Source organism: Oncorhynchus masou, chromosome 6 (genome assembly GCF_036934945.1).
Source record: "Oncorhynchus masou masou isolate Uvic2021 chromosome 6, UVic_Omas_1.1, whole genome shotgun sequence".
Lineage (NCBI taxonomy): Eukaryota > Metazoa > Chordata > Actinopteri > Salmoniformes > Salmonidae > Oncorhynchus > Oncorhynchus masou.
Genome location: NC_088217.1, coordinates 80,535,231 through 80,554,519, shown reverse-complemented (window position 1 = coordinate 80,554,519; position 19,289 = coordinate 80,535,231). Strand labels below are relative to the sequence as shown.

Below are 19,289 nucleotides of genomic sequence, written 5' to 3'. Positions count from 1 at the left end.
ATGATGCATGTCTAAGATTTATTCAATAATAAATGTCAACGGAATGAAGGCAGAATAACTATAAAAATTAGCATTGACAACAATTGCATAAACTGCTTCATAATGAAGACCACACAGGGTCTGTCCATAAAATAACAAAATAGAGTTTGGGTCTTTTGCTATGGCATCTGCATACTGAGTCCATTCCAGCATGACAATCTAGTGATCAACTACAGCCTAGTAATGGTCCTTAGATTCCCTAGGCTCCCCAGTCATGGACACCAGCTCAGAGGTCCCAAGCTCCTCCCCCTCTCCCAGTGGGACACACCGCCCCAGCAGCCTCCTCAGAGCCAGACGGAACTCCCTCGACGCAAAGTAGTACACAAACGGGTCAAAGCAGCAGTTGAGGCTGTTGATGCTCAGCGCTAGTTTATAGTATCTGTACAGGCTCTTGCCCTGGGTGTGGAAGACTACGTGCAGGCCATGAAGGGTGATGGTTGGTAGGTAACACACCACAAAGCACAGGGTTGCTAAGGCGACTGTGGTCTGAGCCCGTCGCCTTGACAACACTTCCATCTTCCCATCACTGCCTTCAGCTGCCGTCGGCAACGACCTGTGCAGGCCTCTGGCCACGGCAACGTAACAGCTGACCAAGACGACTAAAGGCAACACGTAGAACATCAGCAGAACAACTAGGAAGTAGAGATAGGCTACTGATTGGTGAATGAACAGTTTACGTGGAAGCACGTCGAAGCAGGTCGTGATGTTTAGCTCGACGACCCGGAGGGTGAGGTCACGGAGGAGCAAGGGTGTCTGAGTAATCAGAACAAATGCCCAGATGAGGACGCAGGTGATGGTGGCTCTCCGGGGGGTGCGCCAGTGTTTGGTGCGTAGCGGGCGTACGACACCGCAGTAGCGCTCAAGCGCGATGGCACAGGTGGTGAGGACAGAGCAATGCATGTTGCAGTTGAGGGCTGTGGTAGTGAGGCCACAGAGGGCAGCGCCCCACGGCCAGTCATTACCCCACAGGTGGTACAACACCTGAGAGAGGGAGAGAGAGATGGGCTTAGTGGTCATCAAATATTAGCTATGTCCAACTAGAAAGGAAAAGTTTATTTGGAAACTTTGTGACATGTGACAGCAATAACAGTGCAGATTAGTTGTAACCGGTGCCAGAGTGTCAGAGACAACCTTGCACTTGGCATTTACAGCATGACTGCGCTGTGTGTTACCTGTAGTGGCAGTGACTCACCTGTAGGGGCAGGAAGGCGCTGTAGAGCAGGTCTGCCAGTGACAGGTTGATGGCAAACACAGACGTGGGAGTGTGGCGTTTGTAATGGACATTCAGCAGTGCTACCAGAGACAGCAGGTTGCAGGGTGTACTGCACACAAACACAGACAAGTAAATAACAGGCACAGCCACAGTCATCACAGGACTGACCAGCATCTCCAGGGTGGCATTGTTGACCCCTCTGGCCACCTCTACTGAGATGTTCATCGTGACTGACCACAACAGTAACTTGACCACAGCAACAGGGGGAGTTGACCAGGGTGACCGGTCCTGTCACTTAGGTTGGTGTACAAGCATCACTGGGAATGATAAGGGAAGAAAAGAGAGTGTTATATTTCATTTGAATACACCAAAACCACACTATTTTAGAGGAAGTGAAAGATATTGGTTAGGCAATGAGAGAGTAGTGTTGTTGAATGCAGAAACCGTGTGATGCCAATTCATCCATGTGAAAGACGAACAATGTTTTTCTCCTCACACTATACTAACGTTACACTAGTTTCACTATTCACACTGTGACTACAACTGGAGAAAGCCCCTTATGTTCCCTTAAGGGGTGAAGTTATTGTAATGCTCACATGGGTCTTTCCATCATGCCTATTTCACATCTGTGTATGTGGAAATACAAATTGGAACAGGAAATGTATTGTCATAAACAGCTTGAGGTGAAGTTAGTTACTTTTTCCTATTGACATATTATTTGTATTTTACATGTATTCTACATGCTATTGACCTATTTCTCTAGTACAGAGTTTCCAAAACTCGGTCCAGGGGGCCGTGTAGTTTTTGCACTACACAGCTGATTCAAATAATCAAAGCTTGATGATTAATTGGTTATTTGAGTCAGCCATGTATTGCTAGGCAGGGGCCAGGAACAAGTTTGGGAAACCCTGATCGAATACAGGGGCTCTCCAACACTCGAAGGGTTTTCACTCCAACCCCATTTGTAACTAAACTGATTTAGTTGATCAACTAGCTAATTATTATAATCAGGTGTGCTAGATTAGGGTTGGAGTGAAAACCTACAAGAAGGTAGCTCTCCAGGAACAGGGTTGGAGTGAAAACCTACAAGACGGTAGCTCTCCAGTAACAGGGTTGGACTAAAAACCTACAGGACGGTAGCTCTACAGAAACCTGGTGGGAGAGAAAACCAACAGGATGGTAGCTCTCCAGTAACAGGGTTGCAGAGACCAGATCTACAGTACCGGTCAAAGGTTTGGACACTCCTACTCATTCAAGGGTTTTTCTTTATTTTTACTATTTTCTACATTGTAGAATAATAGTGAAGACATCAAAAATATGAAATAACAGATATGTAATCATGTAGTAACCAGAAAAGTGAGAAACAAATCAAAATATATTTTATATTTGCGATTCTTCAAAATAGCTACGCTTTGCGCACTCTTGGCATTCTCTCAACCAGCTTCATGAAGTAGTCACCTGGAATGCATTTAAATTAACAGGTGTGCCTTGTTAAATGTTAATTTGTGGAATTACTTTCCTTCTTAATGCATTTGAACCAATCAGTTGTGGTAGGGGTGGTATTCAGAAGATAGATCTGTTTGGTAAAAGACCAAGTCCATATTATGGCAAGAACAGCTCAAATAAGCAAAGAGAAACAAATGTCCATCATTACTTTAAGACACGGTCAGCCAATGCAGAACATTTCAAGAACTTTGAAAGTTTTTTAAAGTGCAGTCGCAAAAACCATCAAGAGCTATGATGAAACTGGCTCTCATGAGGACCGCCACAGGAAAGGGGGTACGTTTATTGGAGTTAACTGCACCTCAGATTGCAGCCCAAATAAATGCTTCAGAGTTCAAGTATCTACATTTTTTTTTAAATTAAATTGTTGTGATATGCACAGGGTGCAGTGTTTCGCTACACCTGTAAAAACGTCTGCTAAACACCTGTATGCGTGTTTAGAGAGAGAATGCCAACAGTGTGCAAAGCTGTCGTCAAGGCAAAGGGTGGCTACTTTTCTAAAATATAAAATCTATTTTTATTTGTTTAACACTTTTTTTGGATACTAAATGATTCCATATGTGCTATTTCATAGTTTTGATGTCTTCACTATTATTCTACAATGTAGAAAATAGCACAAAAAAATACAATTGAAATAAAACTTGAATGAGTAGATGACTGGTACTGTAGTATTTTACTTTTTAGCACTTTTTTACTGTCGAGGAAGCTTGCTGATAAGAATTTGTACCACTTACGCTGCACCCTGTGCATATGTCAACAACAAAAAAAACGTTGTTTGATTTAGATAGCTTGAAATAGGTGTAGAGCTGTGAAGCAGCATTGTGAAGCTTATGAATTGTTATTTTTTTTAAATCTCCCAGGCAATGTATGCGGTCATTGAGATGAAACCTCAATCTGATTTTCCACTCTGAATTCAATAGCGAGGTTTCCATCCAATTGGCAACAGATTTTCACACTAGTATTCTCAAACCCGCATAAAGAAAATACGCGCATTTTCCCACCAGCGGGACTTCTTGGCGGATATAAATCAGTGCGTGATGACGTGATTGATCTAGCGTTTGTAATAGATCTTAAAACAACATGATACACTGTGTCAAGTTTAAGGTACTTGCTGAGGCCTGCATATAGACAATATCACCATAATACAGCACCGATTTTTTTTTTAAGTGCATTGAACATGATCCTTTCTGCCGTTTGACAAAAAAAAAAAAATCTCGATTTTTTTTTTCGTCCATAATAATCTTACCATGTAGGCTATACATGTGCTCTAGACAACAGCGCTATCTGCGCCCTGCTCGCTGTTGGATATTTTATTTTTATTTGTATCACCTTTATATAACCAGGTAGGCAAGTTGAGAACCTGTTCTCATTTACAACTGCGACTTGGCCAAGATAAAGCAAATCAGTTCGACACATAACACAGAGTTACACATGGAGTAAAACAAACATACAGTCAATAATACAGTAGAAAAATAGGTCTATATACGATGTGAGCAAATAAGGTGAGATAAGGGAGGTAAAGGCAATAAATAGGCCATGGTGGCGAAGTAAATACAATACAGCAATTAAAACACTGGAATGGTAGATTTGACAGTAGCTGAGTGTGCAATGTAGAAATACAGGGGTGCAAAGGAGCAAAATAAATAAATACAGTAGAGGAAGAGGTAGTTGTTTGGGCTATTTATAGATGGGCTATGTACAGGTGCAGTGATCTATGCTGCTCTGACAGCTGGTGCTTAAAGCTAGTGAGGGAGATATGCGTTTCCAGTTTGAAAGATTTTTGTAGCGCATGTGCCTATACCAGTGTGGGCACACTCACTATATAAGGCAAACAATTGTGTGAGAAACCCACCAGTAGAGTTAAAAATGTGATGGAAACCCATTTAACTTGTATTTTTTATTCGGTACATGGGAATTTAACCGCAAATGGTATTTTTATGTGCACCACGTCATGACGCACAGCCTTTTTATTTGCAACAAGTCAATATGGTTTTATGAAAAAAAGAAAAACCCGTTGTTTTTTTTAAATAAGCAAAAATATGATTTTTATGCGCATGAATTCGCATGAAAATCTGTCGCCAACCGGCTGGAAAACTAGCTAGTGTCAGTAATTTAACAACTATAGAAATACAACTGTGACCAAGAATCTCCATGGAAGAACATTGATCTGTAAAATCTAAACTGATTAATGAAATGTATTGTTGGTGACTTACCTTTATGCACATGTGATGCGCACTGTCAGTGCTGCTACATTCAAGTGGGTAATCAGCCATATCACGCAGGAAATTTGGTAGAAATGATTTGTTCTGTGTCTTGCCCAATGACAATGATGTTGGTTCGCTATCACTCACCACTAAGGAACTGAACATGTTCCTGTCGTGTACCAGGGTGCATGCTGTTGACACGTATGGTGAAAAGGCACTATCTGTGTCACTGCAAAGGAAAATACTGTAGCTGAACACAACAGTTGGTGGAGACAGAAAGGAAACCACCTACTGTACCTTTACTACCTGTTCTTAAATGAAATACACATCTTACTAGGTGTGGGAGTGTGTCTCGACTTCTATGGCAGAAGAAGTCAGCTAAATTCTACCTAAAATTTGTAATATTTTTATTGTATTGTTTTCCAAGATACAAACACATCCCATGTAATAAAGATAATACAAAGGCAGGTAAAAAATACACACAAAAACATGTTTTGTCAGTTGATAGTTTCATTGTGTAGCATTATGAGTCATCAACTGCTGTCATGTACATATTACGGCTGTTTGCGAGTTCACAAAGTACATATTCTACATTTGAGTCCATCTGCTCCACAGACGTATATCAGGAAAAGTCAACAGAATGACAAAGTACATCATTCTTCATCACTGTGTGGACAGAGGAAGTAAATACATGCTTCACTGAGAATCTACACCTCTGTGACAGTGGAATCTACTGTACCTAGGGTTACTAGCCTAGTAGATGTACAATGCAAAGAGATTCTAGAACCTAGATAATTTAGGCCTGGCTGTAATGTCCCTTCTCCTGATTACCAAGGTAAAGTATGTGTAATCAACCATTAACCAATCACTCTTCTCCATTGCTGCCCTCCCCCTCCTCCCCGCTTCGGGCATTGCAGCGGTTGCCATGGCGTTTTATGCCCCACACCACGTCAGAGCTGAAGGGGCAGAAGAGGCAGCGGTACATGCCCTGTCTGTGGTTGTGGTAGATATGGTTGAGTAGCGAATACTCTAGTATGAAGGCCTTGCTACACTCTTTACAGCAGTAAGGTTTGGGCACGTCGTGCTTGTAGCTAACGTGGTAGATGGCATGGCCCTTCATCTTGGAGCGCTTGCCGCACAGGCGACAGTTGTAGCGACCCCCCTGGCGCTGGATATATTTGGTCAGGAAGGCCTCTTCCTGCTTTTTGTGTTTGTCACTTTTTTTGTTGTTGTTGGTCTGTAGCTCCTCTTCCTCTTCATCATGATCATCTTCCTCACTGCCTGCCGTAGAGCTTCTATTTCGTTTCATGGGGCTGCCGGCTGAGCGGGAGTCGTCTTCGTTATCCTCGCCTTCCTCCATCTCCTCTAGTCCTCTTTTCCTACCTTCCTCTTTCTTCGCTCCTCCTTTGTCCTCATCCTCCTCTTCTGCATTGGGCTCACTGAGAGGAATACTACTGTCTTTTGAAAGCACATCTACACTGACACCTTCCTGTTCTTCTCCCCCCTCCCCCCTACGCTCATCCCCTTCTCCCTCCTCACCCTGACCCTTCCCAGAGAGGCAGTGGCAGGTGAGCAGGTGGTCGTAGAGGCGAGGGAACTCCCTGGCCGTGTGGAAACACAAGCTGCAGTGGAACAGCCGTGCCGTGCGCTGGTAGAAGATGGCGTTGCCCAGGCGACCCACAGGCGTGTCATCCAGGCGGCTTGGATGGATCTTAGCGATGTGGATGAGGTAGCTGCAGTGGCTCTTACACTGGAGCAGACAATGGGGACACTGGAGGTGCTGGAGATAGCTGTCCGACTCCCGGTCTCTGTCCCGCCCCTGGCCGCCAGAGGAGGAAGACTGCCTCTTGAGTTCCATAACAGCTCCCTGTGACTCCTTAATGTCCACAACGGCTTCATTTGACTCTGACTCATTAACTTCCATCATGGCTGACATGGACTCCTTCACGTCCATGGCGGCTGAAATTGACTCCTTAACGCCCATTGTGGCTTCCGTTGACTCCTCAAAACCCGCCATGGCTGTCTCTGACTCCTTAACCTCCATCACGGCTTCCATTGACAGGAGCTCACTGGACACAGAGGGGAGTGAAAAACTTGCCGTTTTAATTATTGATTGTTGTTTATTTGAATAAGACTGAATGTATGTAATACAGAAGTACAATACATCAGTAATGACAACGTAATTTAACAGTTGTCGAAATGCATACAAATTTACAAGCTAGCATTGTAGCACATCTGTACATCAGGAAATCTATGTCACTAACAACGTTGAGTGTGCAGTTGTCAACATTTGACACTAGCTTAATCTAGATTCACATCCGACATTGTAGAGGCATAATTCCAGCCATGTTCACAGAATGAAGGTATGCTAGTTCATTCCCAAATAGATTTAACCGAACTCAAGCTAGTTTACTGTGTAAACAATAGCACATAGTTCGTTCGAAAATGTACATTTTAACTCACCTATCAATTCTCAAAAAGCCAATGAAACACACATTCCATATTTCCGTGACTAGATAGACTATGCCTGATTGCTGTTCGTTTACATTTGCGGAATAATTTGATGAAATAGCAAAAATCTGCTATAATGTAACAGTTTTCCTCGGGAGCCTTTCCTTGGCTTATCAGAAGTGACGCTCAGCACGTTGACGTGACGTAGCCTCCATCATTAACTCTCTACTCACCGTTTCGGCTCCCTGCTGTTCTGTATAACATAATAATCCATGCGTGGTCTATCCTGAACTTCTTGGTTCGGTCTGTGTTGCTTCTTCTCGTCCTTTTGGCTAATTTAAGGTGAAGAAGTATCGGTTCTGCTCGGGTTATCGCTGGGATAAATCGTAGGAACCGCGTCATCCCACAACAATCTCGTTCTCAGTGTATGGAGTCGATAACATTATTTGCTGAAATGAGCCTTGCATATCTGAGTGCCGTTCAATACGCCAATCTCGTGTAAGGAGGCGAATTCCACCAAATTTCGTAATACGATGTAGTCTTTTGGAAAAGAGTGGAAACTGGTGGTTTGCAGCCCAGGACAATGCACTTTGTCGGCGTTTTGTAAATCGAGTAAACTGGGGCAAGCACCAAAGCTGTGTTTGAAAACCCATACTAACATACTGTGTACTACATACTCAATGAGTATATACTGTTAGTTTATTTTAGCATACTGTAAACAAGCAGTATCCTTTCAATTGAGCGTAGTCCTGTCTACCGGAAGTTGATGCTGTTGCGATGCAACCTCTTGCTAGCTAGCTAGCATAACAAATTACTTGTTACAGACATTTTACAAATTCGGGTGTGTTCTCCAAAGATTTTCTATGGGGTTGAGATCTGGAGACTGCCTAGGCCACTCCAGGACCTTGAAATGCTTCTTACGAAGCCACTCCTTCGTTGCCCGGGCGGTGTGTTTGGGATCATTGTCATGCTGAAAGACCCAGCCACGTTTCATCGTCAATGCCCTTAATGATGGAAGGAGGTTTTCACTAAAAATCTCACAATACATGGCCCCATTCATATGACATTCTCCTAATCTTCTTCTGGATCATCCAAATGCTCTCTAGCAAACTTCAGACGGGCCTGGACATGTACTGGCTTAAGCAGGGGGACACGTCTGGCACTGCAGGATTTGAGTCCCTGGCGGCGTAGTGTGTTACTGATGGTAGGCTTTGTTACTTTGGTCCCATCTCTCTGCAGGTCATTCACTAGGTCCCCCCGTGTGGTTCTGGTATTTTTGCTCACCGTTCTTGTGATCATTTTGGCCCCATGGGGTGAGATCTTGCGTGGAACCCCAGATCGAGGGAGATTATCAGTGGTCTTGTATGTCTTCCATTTCCTAATAATTGCTCACACAGTTGATTTCTTCAAACCAAGCTGCTTACCTATTACAGATTCAGTCTTCCCAGCCTGGTGCAGGTCTACAATTTTGTTTCTGGTGTCCTTTGACAGCTCTTTGGTCTTTGCCATAGTGGAGTTTGGAGTGTGACTGTTTGAGGTTGTGGACAGGTGTCTTTTATACTGATAACAAGTTCAAACAGGTGCCATTAATACAGGTAACGAGTGGAGGACAGAGGAACCTCTAAAAGAAGAAGTTACAGGTCTGTGATTAAAAATACTACAATGTGATTTTCTGGATTTTTTTTCTCATAGTTGAAGTGTACCTATGATGAAAATTACAGGCCTCTCATCTTTTTAAGTGTAGGTGTCTGTACTGTTCCTGTAGGTGTCTGCACTGTACCTGTATTAATGGCCAACTAACGTTAGGTAGGTAGCTAGCATACTGCTGTAATGATATGCAATATGGTTCGTAAGGACAGCATAGCTAACAAATTGTCAGCCAACATAACATGTAAAGTAACGTATTTGAAAAATCATTACTTTATTACATTGCTCAACATTTTCTTAATGTTTGTCTTAATTAAAGCAATGAATTTGTATCCGCTCTCGTACTTCGGCTGCATTTTTTACGCCATTATCTTCATATCGGAAAACGATGTGAAGCCATGCCTATTTCCTGAAGAATTGCATTATGGGCCCTAAAGTACGGAAACAGTCCTCTGCATTGTATACTTCATATTTTGGCGAATTTAGTACGACGTCTGGGAACTTTTAGCATACTAACTATATCCATACTATGACCAATACGCATACTATATACTCAATTCACAAATAGTAAGGTTAATGCGGTTAGTATGAGTATTCCAACACGGCTCAAGTGATATTTAAGTTTCCACCATGGAGGTAGAAAATCTTTGACTCATCTTTATATATGTGCACTAATGGCTGCTTTGACACGCCACTGAGGGCTTTCTCATAGAGATAGATAGAGGACTCTAGTGCCCAAAAGCTCTTTTAGCATGGGCAGCGCCATTCAGTACTTTAGACATTTTGACATAGTCAACTGTGCAAAGGATAGAGGGACGAACAGAAGGGACAGGTTTTCGGAATGAAATGCAGCTTTGATTTTTCCTTGTGATTCCTTTTGCTCCAAATGTGTAAATCTCCAATAAAAGTTGTATCAATTAAACATCACAAAAATCAAACAGGGTAGACATTTTGTAGTCTTGGGTATTTCCCCATCACTTCCTCTCAAATGTGAGAAACGACAGAGTAAGAATGTGTGAAAGGCGGAACAGAAAGAGTTGTGGTTGAGAGACTGGTTAGGAGAAGTTGAACAGAAGGAGCATGGTGCCTTGACATTATTGTAAACAATGAGTGCTGGGCAATATCACACATTTAAGCTCTAGATTTCTCAGCTTACCCCTCAACCACACATACACACACATCTACTCACACTTTCAATCCTAGACAAACCCATGGCCACTTAATGTACCTCGCAACTCAGCAAAGAGTTGAACTGGCAAACAGGCCCTGAAAACATTGTTGCCACATATGACACCCACTATGACCAGAAGCCTCTTATTTCCCCCTCACTTCCCCTCAAAACGTAGAAATGGCCCAGATACAGAGTAAAAACGTGTGGAAGGCGGAACAGAAAGAGTTGTGGTTGAGAGACTGGCTAGGAGAAGTTGAGCAGAAGGAGCACGGTGCCTTGACATTGCAAACAATGAATGCTGTTGCCTGGCTACCCAAACTCCCTGCTCCGGCCAAACGCTACGCCACGTCCATGGATGTAAGTTTATTCTCTGCAATTAGTCTGGATCTGAGTACCCCCCCGATGATTTCTAGAATGCAAACTCATTCAAAACGCTCTGATTGGTCCCAGAAACCGATGGGTTGGGACAAAGCCAGAACACATGTGGGTAAAGTGGTGTTGTGGAAATTTGTCATTGGCTTTGATACTCTGATTGGTTAGAGATGATACAATCACGGACTTTGTTTTGTACATGACCTTTCATTTTGACGTCACCACTAACGACTTCAACAATGGCAGTCTCAGATAGATGTTGCGAACATAGAACAGTGGAAGAATTCAGTTTGAGTCATCGGGAAAAGAGTGCTGGGTAATATCACACGTTCACTCTCCATATTTCTCATCCTTCCCCTCAACCACACACTACCTTGTGTGTGGCTATCCTGCTATCTACTCACACTCTCAATCCTAGACAAACCCATGGCTATATTGTACCTCGTAACTCAGCAAAGAGTTGAATTGGCAAACATTAGGTCCTGAAAACAGTGTTGGCACACATGACACCCACTCCCACACCCTCCCTGTCTGCCAGCACCTTCACAACTACAGGAACAGTACAGACACCTGCAGGTACAGTACAGACAACTAAAGGAACAGTACAGACACATACAGGAACTGTAATGACACCTACAGATACAGGGATAGTACAGACACCTACAGGAACAGTGCTGACAAATACAGGAACAGTACAGACACCTATAGACACAGGTACAGTACAGACACCAACCAGTACAGACGCCTACAAGTGCAGACAACTACAGGTAGAGTACAGACAACAACAGGTACAGTACAGACAACTACAGGAACCGTACAGACAACTACAGGAACAGTACAGACACCTGCAGGTACAGTACAGACAACTAAAGGAACAGTACAGACACATACAGGAACTGTAATGACACCTACAGATACAGGGATAGTACAGACACCTACAGGAACAGTGCTGACAAATACAGGAACAGTACAGACACCTACAGGAACAGTGCTGACACATACAGGAACAGTACATACACCTACAGGTACAGTGCTGACACATACAGGAACAGTAAAGACAACTACAGGAACAGTGCTGACACATACAGGAACAGTACATACACCTACAGGAACAGTGCTGACACATACAGGAACAGTAAAGACAACTACAGGAACAGTGCTGACACCTACAGGAACAGTACAGACACCTACAGGAACAGTGCTGACACATACAGGAACAGTACATACACCTACAGGAACAGTGCTGACACATACAGGAACAGTACATACACCTACAGGTACAGTGCAGACACATACAGGAACAGTAAAGACAACTACAGGTACAGTACAGACACCTACAGGAACAGTGCTGACACATACAGGAAGAGTACATACACCTACAGGTACAGTGCAGACACATACAGGAACAGTAAAGACAACTACAGGTACAGTACAGACACCTACAGGAACAGTGCTGACACATACAGGAACAGTACATACACCTACAGGTACAGTGCAGACACATACAGGAACAGTAAAGACAACTACAGGTACAGTACAGACACCTACAGGAACAGTGCTGACACATACAGGAACAGTACATACACCTACAGGTACAGTGCAGACACATACAGGAACAGTAAAGACAACTACAGGTACAGTACAGACACCTACAGGAACAGTACAGATACATAAAGGAACAGAACAGACACCTACAGGTACAGACACATACAGGAACAGTACAGACACATACAGGAACAGTGCAGACACATACAGGAACAGTGCAGACACATACAGGAACAGTGCAGACACATACAGGAACAGCGCAGACACATACAGGAACAGCGCAGACACATACAGGAACAGCGCAGACACATACAGGAACAGCGCAGACACATACAGGAACAGCGCAGACACATACAGGAACAGTACATACACCTACAGGTACAGTGCAGACACATACAGGAACAGTAACGACAACTACAGGTACAGTACAGACACCTACAGGAACAGTACAGATACATACAGGAACAGAACAGACACCTACAGGAACAGTGCAGACACATACAGGAACAGCGCAGACACATACAGGAACAGTACAGACAACTACAGGTACAATACAGACACCTCCAGGAACCGTACAGACAACTACAGGTACAGTCCAGACACCTACAGGTACAGACACCGACAGGAACAGAGCAGACACATACAGGAACAGAACAGACAACTACAGGAACAGTACAGACAACTACAGGAACAGTACAGACACCTACAAGAACAGTACAGACAACTACAGGTACAGTACAGACAAATACAGGTACAGTACAGACACATACAGGTACAGTGCAGACACATACAGGAACAGTGCAGACACATACAGGAACCATGCAGACACATACAGGAACCGTACAGACACATACAGGAACAGCACAGACACATACAGGAACCGTGCAGACACATACAGGAACAGCACAGACACATACAGGAACAGTACAGACACATACAGGAACAGTACAGACACATACAGGAACCGTGCAGACACATACAGGAACAGCACAGACACATACAGGAACAGTACAGACACATACAGGAACAGTACAGACACATACAGGTACAGCGCAGACACCTACAGGTACAGACACCTACAGGAACAGTCCAGACACATACAGGAACAGTACAGACAACTACAGGTATAGTACAGACACCTACAGATACAGACATCTACAGGTACAGCGCAGACAACTACAGGTACAGACACCTACAGGAACAGTCCAGACACATACAGGTACAGTACAGACACATACAGGTACAGTACAGACAAATACAGGTACAGTACAGACACCTACAAGTACAGACAATTACAGGTTCAGTACAGACATCTACTGGAACAGTACACCCACAGATACAGGTACAGTACAGACTCCCCTCCCATCCCCCCCTCCCAGCCCTACTCTACAGCGCCGTCTGGTGGTGTTTCACAGAAGACAGGTGCTCTCTCGTCTGGCACAGCAGCAGCAGCAGCAGCACAGCAAGGGGAAGATCAGTGTCTGGCACTGAGAGAGAGTTAGCCTGGTCACACAGCGCTCTCGTTTCATTTTACTTCAACAAAATGTCAGCTATCGCACGATTAGGCAGATTTCACCTGAATACATGTGTGAGAGAGAGAGGAGCAAAGTTGGTCGGTCTGTCTGTCTGTCTCAAACTGTGTCTCTCAAACTGTTTCAATATATTTTATTATTATCTATTACATTTCCATGACCTGGAAAATAGTTAAGAAGGCACATAGGGCAGAGTTAGTTTATATAGGTAGTGTATCTGCCTGTCAGTGTTTTGAATGGCCAGCAGGTGGTAATATTAAGCAGGAATCAGAGAGGTGTTTGGTATCCTGCTGTAGAACATGTGTGCTCAACTAGGGGAAGAGGTATTGCTACTCCAAAACCTTTTAATGGTTATAATGATACATAGCTAATGTTGTTTGTGTTTTTGGTCTCAAATGATAGAATAAAGAACATACATTGTACATTGTGTCTGTGATGAATCACACATATAGACAGTAGTTCATCAATAGAAGGGCCATCTTGTATTCACCATTGTACTGCAGACAGTCTGGAAGTCCTAATCCAATGCATGTGATTGAATATACTGGTCGCACATCTGAGTGCTCTAGTCTTCTCTACCCACCAGATGTTAAAGACTATAGTACTGTAGAGGCTTTCCGCTTGGGCTTTATCATGTTAGAGACCCCCCTTTGGTGTGTAGACCCAGCTGTAATAAAATTACATTCTCTGAGTGATGCAGCACACACACACACACACACCACACACACGCACACACACACACGCACACACACACACACACCACACCACAGTTCTCTTGGGGCATATTGACTATTGATGGACCACAATGATTGTACAGAGTAAAGCAATCACCACAGTTATCCAAGGTTGAGTTTAGTTGTTCTGTTGCCATGGGGATGTGCACATCTTTGAAATGTTTTTGGAATGTAATATGTGTTCTTTTCAAAGACTTGCAAATAAGTAAAAGGTGTTGTCTGAGAGAAGAGAGAGAGAGAAAGAAAGAGAGAGAGGTAGAGATATAATGAGCAAGGAAATGGGGGGAGAGGGGGGGGGGTTCATATACTAGTGCAATATGTAAGGAGAAGTGTGCCATTTAGGAAGCAGACAGTATCTGAAAGGACCAGTACCAGCCGGGTCTGTCATTGTTAGCTATTTAATGGTGGCTGACAGGGCAACCAGATGATAGTCCCAGGAGTAGCCTGCCCATTCAGTACTGTGACAAAGATCAATGAATGAGGAGCTCTCTCTCTCACACACACTCCAACTGTTCTCTCGCTCTGGTAGAGGGTCGCCCAATTCCATTCTGAAAACTGAGGTAGATGAGGGTGGAATTTCATTGTGAAAAACTAGCCTTCTCTCTGGTAAGGAGAGTCGAAGGAAAAATGATTTTGGAATGGAATGCAGAAAGTAGCACAGATTTTACAGCCTGGGTGTAGCCTATGAAATATCAAAAATAAAGACTAAAAATAAATATATATTTACAGACACACCTAATCATTCAAGGGTTTTTCTTTATTTTTACTATTTTCTACATGGTATAATAATAATGAAGACATTAAAACTATGAAATAACACATATGTAATCATGTGGTAACCAAAAAAAGTGTTAATTAAATCAAAATATATTTTATATATGAAATTCTTCAAAGTAGCCACCCTTTGCCTTGATGACAGCTTTGCACACTCTTGGCATTCTCTTAACCAGCTTCATGAGGTAGTCACGTGGAATGCATTTCAATTGACATGTGTATCTTGTTAAAAGTTCATTTGTGGAATTTCTATCCTTCTAAATGCGTTTGAGACAATCTGTTGTGTTGTGACAAGGTAGGGGTGATAAACAAAAGATTACCCTATTTGGTAAAATACCAAGTCCATGTTATGGCAAGAAAAGGTCAAATAAGCAAAGAGAAACCACAGTCCTTCATTACTTTTTAAGACATGAAGGTCCGTCAATGTGGAAAATTTCAAGTTCCTCGAAAGTTTCTTCAAGTGCAGTTGCTAAAACCGTCACGCGATGTGATGAAACTGGCTCTTATGAGGACCGCCACAGGAAAGGATGACCCAGAGTTACCTCTGCTACAGAGGATACGTTCATTAGAGTTACTGGCCTCAGAAACTGCAGCCCAAATAAATGCCTCACGGAGTTCAAGTAACAGACACATCTCAACATCAACTGTTCAGATGAGACCACGTGAATCAGGCCTTCATGGTTGAATTGCTGCAAAGAAACCACTACTAAAGAACACCAATAAGAAGAAGAGACTTGCTTGGGCCAAGAAACACAAGCACTTGACATTAGACCAGTGGAAATCTGTCCTTTGGTCTGATGAGTCCAAATTTACGATTTTTGGTTGCAGCCACGGCGTCTTAGTGAGACGCAGTGTGGGTGAATGGATGATCTCCGTATGTGTGGTTCCCACCGTGAAGCATGGGGGAGGAGTTGTGATGGTGTGGGGCTGCTTTGCTGGTGACACTGTCTGTGATTTATTTAGATTTTAAGGCACACTTAATCAGCATGGCTACCACAGCATTCTGCAGTGATATGTCATCCCATCTGGTTTGCGCTTAGTGGGACATTGACCCAACACACCTACAGGCAGTGTAAGGGCTATTTCACCAAGAAGGAGAGTGACGGAGTGCTGCATCAGATGACCTGGTCTTCACAATCACCCGACCTCAGCCCAATTGAGATGGTTTGGGATGACTTGGACCGCAGAGTGAAGGAAAAGCAGCCAACAAGTGCTCAGCATATGTGGGAACTCCTTCAAGATTGTTGGAAAAGCATTCCAGGTGAGGCTGGTTGAGAGAATGCCAAGAGTGTGCAAAGCTGTCATCAAGGCAAAGGGTAGCTACTTTTTTGTGGTTACTACATGATTCCATATGTTATTTCATAATTTTGATGTCTTCACTATTTTTCTACAATGTAGAAAATTGTCAACGTAAAGAAAAAACCCTGAATGAGTAGGTGTGTCCAAACTTTCGACTGGTACTATATGTATATTCAAAAAATATATATTAAAAAAATAATTTATATATATATATATATATATATATATGTATATGTATGTATATATATATATATATATATATATGTATATGTATATGTATATATATATATATATGTATATATGTATATATATATATGTATATGTATGTATGTATATATATATATATATATATATATATATACATATGTATGTATATATATATATATATACATATGTATGTATATATATATATATATATATATATATATATATATATATATATATGTATGTATGTATGTATGTATGTATGTATGTATGTATGTATGTATGTATGTATGTATATATATATATATATATATATATATATATATATATATATATATATATATATATATATATATATACACAGTGCCTTCTGAAAGTATTTTTCCACATTTTGTTAGGTTACAGACTTATTCTAAAATGTATTCAAACTTAGTTTTTTATCAATCTACACACAATACCCCAAAATGACAAAGCAAAATCTGGTTGCTATTAGTTTTTAACTATACAGAAATATCACATTTACATAAGTATTCAGACCCTTTATTCAGTATTTTGTTGAAGCACCTTTGGCAGAAATTGCAGCCTCAAGTCTTCTTGGGTATGACGCTACAAGCTTGGCTCACCTGTATTTGGGGAGTTTCTCCCATTCTCCTATGCAGATCCTCTCAAGCTCTGTCAGGTGGGATGGGGAGCTTTGCTGCACAGCTATTTTCAGGTCTCTCCAGACATGGGTTCAAGTCTGGGCTCTGGCTGGGCCACTCAAGGACATTCAGAGACTTGTCTTGAAGACCCACCTGTGTTGTCTTGGCTGTGTGCTTAGGGCCGTTGTCCTGTTGGAAGGTGAACCTAGGCCCCAGTCTGAGGTCCTGAGCGCTCTGGAGCAGGTTTGCATCAAGGATCTCTCTGTACTTTGCTCCATTCATCTTTATCTCGATCCTGACTAGTCTCCCAGTCCCTGTCGCTGAAAAATACTACCATCATGCTTCACCACAGGGATAGTGCCAGGTTTCCTCCGCACGTGACACTTGATATTCAGGCCAAAGAATTTAATATTGGTTTCATCAGAGCAGAGAATCTTGTTTCTCATGGTCTGAGAGTCTTTAGGTGCCTTTTGGCAAACTCCGAGCGGGCTCTCATGTACCTTGACCAAGGCCCTTCTCCCCCGATTGCTCAGTTTGCCACTGTGTTCTTGAAGACCTTCAATACTGCAGAAATGTTTTGGTACCCTTCCCTAGATCTGTGCCTCGACACAATCCTGTCTCGGAGCTCTACAGACATCCCTCTGACCTCATGGCTTGGCTTTTGCTCTGACATGCACTGTCAACTGTAGGACCGTATATAGACAGGTGTGTGCCTTTCCAAATCATGTCCTATCAATTGAATTTACCACAGGACTACAATCAAGTTGTAGAAACACCTCAAGGATGATCAATGGAGGTATTGTGTGTAGATTTCTTAAATGTATTATTCCATTTTAGAATAAGGCTGTAACACAACAAAATGTGTCAACGGGGTTGAATACTTTCCCAGGGCGCTGTATATTATAACCTTATATTTAGAAACACATTTTAAGAAAATGGACACGTTTTGACTGTGGTGGTTCTATACACACCACAGCCGACCTCCTATGCAATATTTTACCTCTTCTCACCTGCTGCAATGTTCTGAGCTGTTTATGTGTTGTGTAATAGCGCTAAGCGTTGGCCTTGAACACTGAGAAGTGACTAAACAACGTTGTTCAAATAAAGCGGTAGTGCCTTGCATGAATAGAGTTATCACCCGCTCAGTCAACACAGCTCGGGGGTGTCTTGAAATCCACTTTACAAATAACATATAATATTGCTATTATTGAACCTTTCTTGGTGGTTCAAGGCTGGACAATATGGCTCTCTTTTCGAAAGTTAGAATCTAAACTAATTATACATGGCAGAACATGCAGGGAAAATGGGAGAATGCGTCACCACTGATATGATACTGGTCCTGGCGCTGTCCTTTCAAGCACCGGATGTCGTAAGATGTCGAGCTGGTGCTATGCGGGTGGAGCAGGGTCAGGGCCACCGAGAGCGGTTATAGCCAACAAAATGCTGCTCAGCGCTGCATTTAAATGCATCTGCTATAATACACACACACACACACACACACACACACACACACACACACACACACACACACACACTACGATTTCTAGCTAGAGAGCACTTATAAATAAACTATAGGATAATCGTTTATCTATTATTTTACATATGGTTCTACAACGCACTGGACGTTTCACCCACCTGCGTGAGCCTCAGCCCATGTTCTCCCCCCAATGGAGAATTCCAATCACGGTTTGGAAGTGACGGTAAAATACGGGAGAGAGCGAGCTGACAGGTGAAGTGACGATTTCTCGAGTCACTTTTACCAAAACTGGGGGAGCGTCTCGTTCGTAGGTGATGATGTGGAAAACACATGTCTACGTAATGGAAAACCGATCTCTTGGTTTGAACCCCTCCTCCCTCTCATCCCACCCCTTTCCTCGCGCCCGCCTCTCTCGAGCGCAGGGGTACGGGACCACGCACACACATCCCTACCGGATGCGTTATACTTTTGGGAGAAGGGAGG

At 42.8% G+C, this 19,289-nt stretch overlaps 2 protein-coding genes across 2 annotated transcripts; both read right to left on the bottom strand.

Moving 5' to 3' along the window:
• Position 1: 1 nt before the first annotated feature.
• LOC135542771 (P2Y purinoceptor 8-like) lies at positions 2-5,237 on the bottom strand. The gene is made up of 3 exons (XM_064969957.1): positions 4,969-5,237; positions 1,232-1,569; positions 2-1,020 (listed from the first exon to the last, which is right to left on the bottom strand). Exons 2-3 carry the CDS (start codon positions 1,475-1,477, stop codon positions 217-219), a joined length of 1,050 nt encoding a protein of 349 aa, XP_064826029.1. The 5' UTR covers positions 1,478-1,569; positions 4,969-5,237; the 3' UTR covers positions 2-216.
• Positions 5,238-5,349: 112 nt separating this feature from the next.
• On the bottom strand, positions 5,350-7,594 carry LOC135542770 (chromosome alignment-maintaining phosphoprotein 1-like). Its single transcript, XM_064969956.1, has 2 exons — positions 7,423-7,594; positions 5,350-7,028 (listed from the first exon to the last, which is right to left on the bottom strand). The coding sequence occupies exon 2, from the start codon at positions 7,013-7,015 to the stop codon at positions 5,825-5,827; it is 1,191 nt and encodes a 396-aa protein (XP_064826028.1). The 5' UTR covers positions 7,016-7,028; positions 7,423-7,594; the 3' UTR covers positions 5,350-5,824.
• Between the last annotated feature and the right edge of the window lie 11,695 nt (positions 7,595-19,289).